The following is a 4,333-nucleotide window of genomic DNA, read 5'->3' as shown; positions in this document are numbered from 1 at the left end:
CAGACTAACACACAGAGCTAGGAAACTAGGATCTTTCCAAATGCTGTTGATCTTCAGGATGATGGTAGGGGAAGAGTAGGCTCCCTCTCTGGAAATTCCAATTTAGTGTCAAGTTGGAGGTGGATCCTGTGCTGCCTGTTTTAAAATTTCCAGGTGATTTTGATGATTGGTCAGGTTTGGGATCCATGCATTTAGCACAAATTGGTCACTTTGTATGTGGACACCCAAGGGTCTCCTCTGTGACCAAGTGAGCACTGGGACCCACCTTAGTCCAGTGTCCTCTACAGCCATCCTGTAGATGTCCATCTGTCCTGTTGTCCATCTTTGGGGCTTGTTCTAATGAAGAGCCCACAGAAAGCGCCCGTGGTCCCAGGAGCCAGATAGCAGGCAGATGGAGCTGGGGCAGGCAAGGGGTTCTTCTAGGAGCTGAGGTTTTCTTTACAGCAGCCTGGTGAGGTGCTCCTGCGTGTGGCCTGCACCTGTCCTCTTGGGACTTGTGCCCCAAGTTGATGCCTGTACTTTCTGCCATTCTCAAAACTCACTGCCGTCGAGTCTATGCTGACTCATAACAACCCTCTAGGACAGGGTAGAACTGTGGGTTTCTGAGACTGTAACTCTTCACGGGATTAGAAAGCCTTCTCTTTCTCCTGTTGAACCGCTGTGGGTTTCAAACCACCGACCTTATGGTTAGCAGCCCAACTAACTCGTAATAACGATGGCACCAGGGCTTCCACAAAGCATGCAAATGACCAACTAGCTCATCTGCGCCAGGCTCCTGAGTCTGGTCTGAGATTGTATTCTCTGGCACATGAACTTCTCGACAAGATTTTCTGAGTTTTCATCTCTGTGATAATCTAACAAGAGTAATGGTTGACCATGCCCAAAGTATTGCCACAACTTTTATAGCCTGAGTGAGATGTTATGTCGATGCTTGTCTATGTACACAGAAGGACTATTATTGACCGAGTAGAGTCAAGAGATAGGACAGTGAACCAGCACACCATACACAGGCATGTTGGAGAAAGACTTCAAAAGGCCCTGGGCATGCAGCCAGACCACCACCATTTTGTTAATGAGGATCATATTACATTCATCTTGCTCCTTCAATGTTACTGACCCTCACGATAGTATTTTTATGTCATTTGTCAATTGGTTGGTATTTTACCTCAGCAGAAGAACTATATGTTCTTTGGTTATATGAGAAGGATTCAAAAAGTTCATGGAAAACTTCCATTATCTTTTAATCCCATCTTCTCCCATAAACTTGTTGAAGCTCCCTCACACAAAATTAAATAATACTAAAATCATTTAAGCAATGATTGAAAGCCTACAAAAAATTTTCTTTTGGAAGGGGCCTGGGTGTTATTGGGCATTTTCTGGCTAGTACAAAGAGTGTGCTTGGCTGCTAATCCAAACGTTGATGTCGTGAGTCTGTCCAGAGGTGCCTCAGAAGAAAAGCTAGTGGTGATTTACCTCTGGAAAAAAAATCAGCCATCGAAAACCCCGTGGAACAGGGACAAGACTTGGAATCGACTTCATGGTACTTGATTTTAGTTGGTTTGTGATTTAGGATGGAGAATCACTACTGGGTGGGGGGATTACAACTCGATGTCATGAATACCAAAATCCTCACAACTGGACCAATAGGTAATATGATAAATGGAGAAAAAAAATGAAAGTTGTCAAAGGATTTCAGTCTGTTTGTATCCACAGTCAAGGCTCATGGAAGCAACAGTCAAGAGATCAAATGACAAATTGCATTGGGTAAATCTGCCACACGGGACCTCTTCAGAGGATTGAAAAGCAACGGTATTACTTTGAGGACTAAGGTGTGTCTGACCTAAGCCATGGTTATTTTCAGTTGCCTCATTTGCATGTGAAAGTTGTACATTGAATAAGGAAGAACAAAGAAGAATCAATGTGTTTGAACTGTGGTGCTGGCAAAGAATATTGAAAATACCATGGACTGCCAAAAGAACGAACAATTCTTTCTTGGAGGAAGCATGGCTAGAATGCTCTTTAGAGGCAAGAGTGGTAAGACTTCATTTTTATGAACTTTGGCCATGTTATCAGGAGCCCCCTGTGCCTGGAGGAGGACATCCTGATTAGTAAATTGGAGGGGCAGTGAAATAGAGGAAGACCCTGAAGGAGATGGTTTGACCTGTGGCTGGAGCAATGGTCTCAAACATCGGAACAATTAGGATGATGGCGCAGGACTGGGCAGTTTTGTTCTGTTGGGCATGTGGTTACTATGGGTTGGAACAGATGCTGTGGTATCTCACAACAACAATGGGGGCTGGGGGTAGGGAACTGGACATTTGCTCTAATTGGTGCAGCACTTTTGACGTCCCCTTCTCTTATTTTGCTTTCTAACTTGCTAGTGGCCTTGGAGGAAGGGTGTGTAGCAGAGGAAGTTTTGTTAAGAGACCCCAGGGCACACCTTTTTCACACAATATAGGAAGCCTGTACATAGGAGTAGTTATGGGAACATTTCAGAGACTAATGGGGAAAGGAAGAGTCAGAAACAGAACCTCCTGAAAACCATTGGTGGTCAAACTGAAAAAGGGGGCATGATAGCCACTCAGCCTCATTATAGTCAACTTGAAACTTCTGTAAAAGGAGGTGGCACTATCTGGCCTCATGTGTTTTCAAAAGGTCTGTTTTCAAGTGACCCTACTTATGTCACTAAGAAATTAGGAGTGAAGAGTTTGTTCATGAATTTGAAATCTGACTCCAACCACCATTTGGAGTTCTGCTAAGGCCAGACCCCATCTGCACTGGACTTTGTTGACTGAATCTGAGGTTCTTCGCACCGTGTCTCACTAGATTTTCTTATACCCACACTCCCTAGTTCTTGCCTAAAGAAACGATTTGTTTCCTGTGGCAGAAAGCTGCCCCGGTGTGTCTAGTCTTTTGGAGAGGGTTTTTGCTGAGAAGACATCTCACCCAACCTCACCTGATGGTAGTAGGTCACAGGCAACCCAATGGTGAATTTCATGGGGACTACAGCCAGTCCTCTCTTCTTCCAGGAATTCTTTTTGTTAAATTCCTCTGCAGCCTGTTTCCTGGCATAGAATGAAGACTTCTCAAGACAGTCTTTCCAGCATCTTCGCAAGGGCTCTGGATCAAATGTCTCCTTATGGGCTGTTTTGCTAATTCGCTTGTACATGTTAATTTCTTTAACCTGAAGGAGGAAAAACATCAGATGTATTTTAAAGACAGATGTGTGTTTTATGTGTGGAACATGCATTTTGTTAGATACCAGGTATGAAGAAAGCCTTTAAATGGCTGTAAACAGGCAGGCCAAGAAGCCTGGTGGTGAAACTGGGTAAGTGCTTGGCTGCCAACCAGAAAGTCAGTGGTTCAAATCTACTCAGCAACTCTATAAGACAAAGACCTACAGAGCTGTTCCCCTAGAGACTAACTACAGTTAGGAAAACCCTTGGGAGCACATCTATCATTTGCTGGGTTCTCTGTGAGTTGGAATTCACTTGACCTCACCCAACAGCAGCATCAATATTCAAGGGCAAGTGTATGTCTATCAATTAATGGTACACCACAGTGTCCCAGGCTCTAGGTTATTATCTCAATTAAACTTTGCCATACCTCAGAGGACTATTAGGTGTGTCATTATTGGTCCTGTCGTGAGCTTTGCTCATGGCGAGACAAAATGCTCTTATCTTAAAATACAAATCTTCCGTGACAGAAATTTCTTCCCTGGCTTTTTGATTATTGCTGGTGGTCTTTTCCTTCTTCCACATTATTAGTGTTTTTATCTGTATACTATTATGTATTTACCCTCACCACTTTAGCGTGATTTGGGTTTTTGTTATTTTCTGTTGGGTCTACCAGCTGTGAAGTGGATGCATAATGATAAGAATGGGTACAAGGGGATGTAGGCACACAGGGGTGTGTGTGAGGGAAGATATGGAGGGAATGGGGATTTCGGGAGTAATCCCAATGAAGATGAATGATAGTAGGGAGGGAATGTTCTAAAATTGATGTAGGACCGATTATACAATTCTCTGTGATATGATTGAATGATTGAACTATTGAACAGTGTGATATGTAACTTGTCAATAAAATTGTTGGAAAAAGTTATAGTCTAAAAAAAATAAAGTTATAGTCTTGGAAACCCACAGGGGCAGTTCTACCTTTTCCTAGGGTCACTAAGAGTAAGCATCGACACAATGGCAGTGGAAGAATTCCCTCTGACCAGAGTCCAGGGATGGGAATAGCCCGGTTATCAGGCAGAGAGCATTATAAAGTAAATTATGGCAGGTGTAGTTACATTAAATGTAATACACCTTGTCATGTGATCTCCCTCATGACC

General features: G+C 43.3%; 1 protein-coding gene across 1 annotated transcript in view; it reads right to left on the bottom strand.

The window, feature by feature from the left end:
- Positions 1-4,333, bottom strand: part of LOC101662968 (aldehyde oxidase 4) — a 78,580-nt gene that overhangs the window by 22,042 nt on the left and 52,205 nt on the right. The window contains exon 25 of the mRNA XM_004701741.2: positions 2,957-3,184. Within this exon, the coding sequence (XP_004701798.2) occupies positions 2,957-3,184 (228 nt within the window). The remainder of the gene's footprint in view (positions 1-2,956; positions 3,185-4,333) is intronic.

Source organism: Echinops telfairi, unplaced genomic scaffold, assembly GCF_000313985.2.
Source record: "Echinops telfairi isolate 266 unplaced genomic scaffold, ASM31398v2 ScPeMD7_3;HRSCAF=10, whole genome shotgun sequence".
Lineage (NCBI taxonomy): Eukaryota > Metazoa > Chordata > Mammalia > Afrosoricida > Tenrecidae > Echinops > Echinops telfairi.
This window is presented reverse-complemented; position numbering and strand designations above follow the sequence as displayed.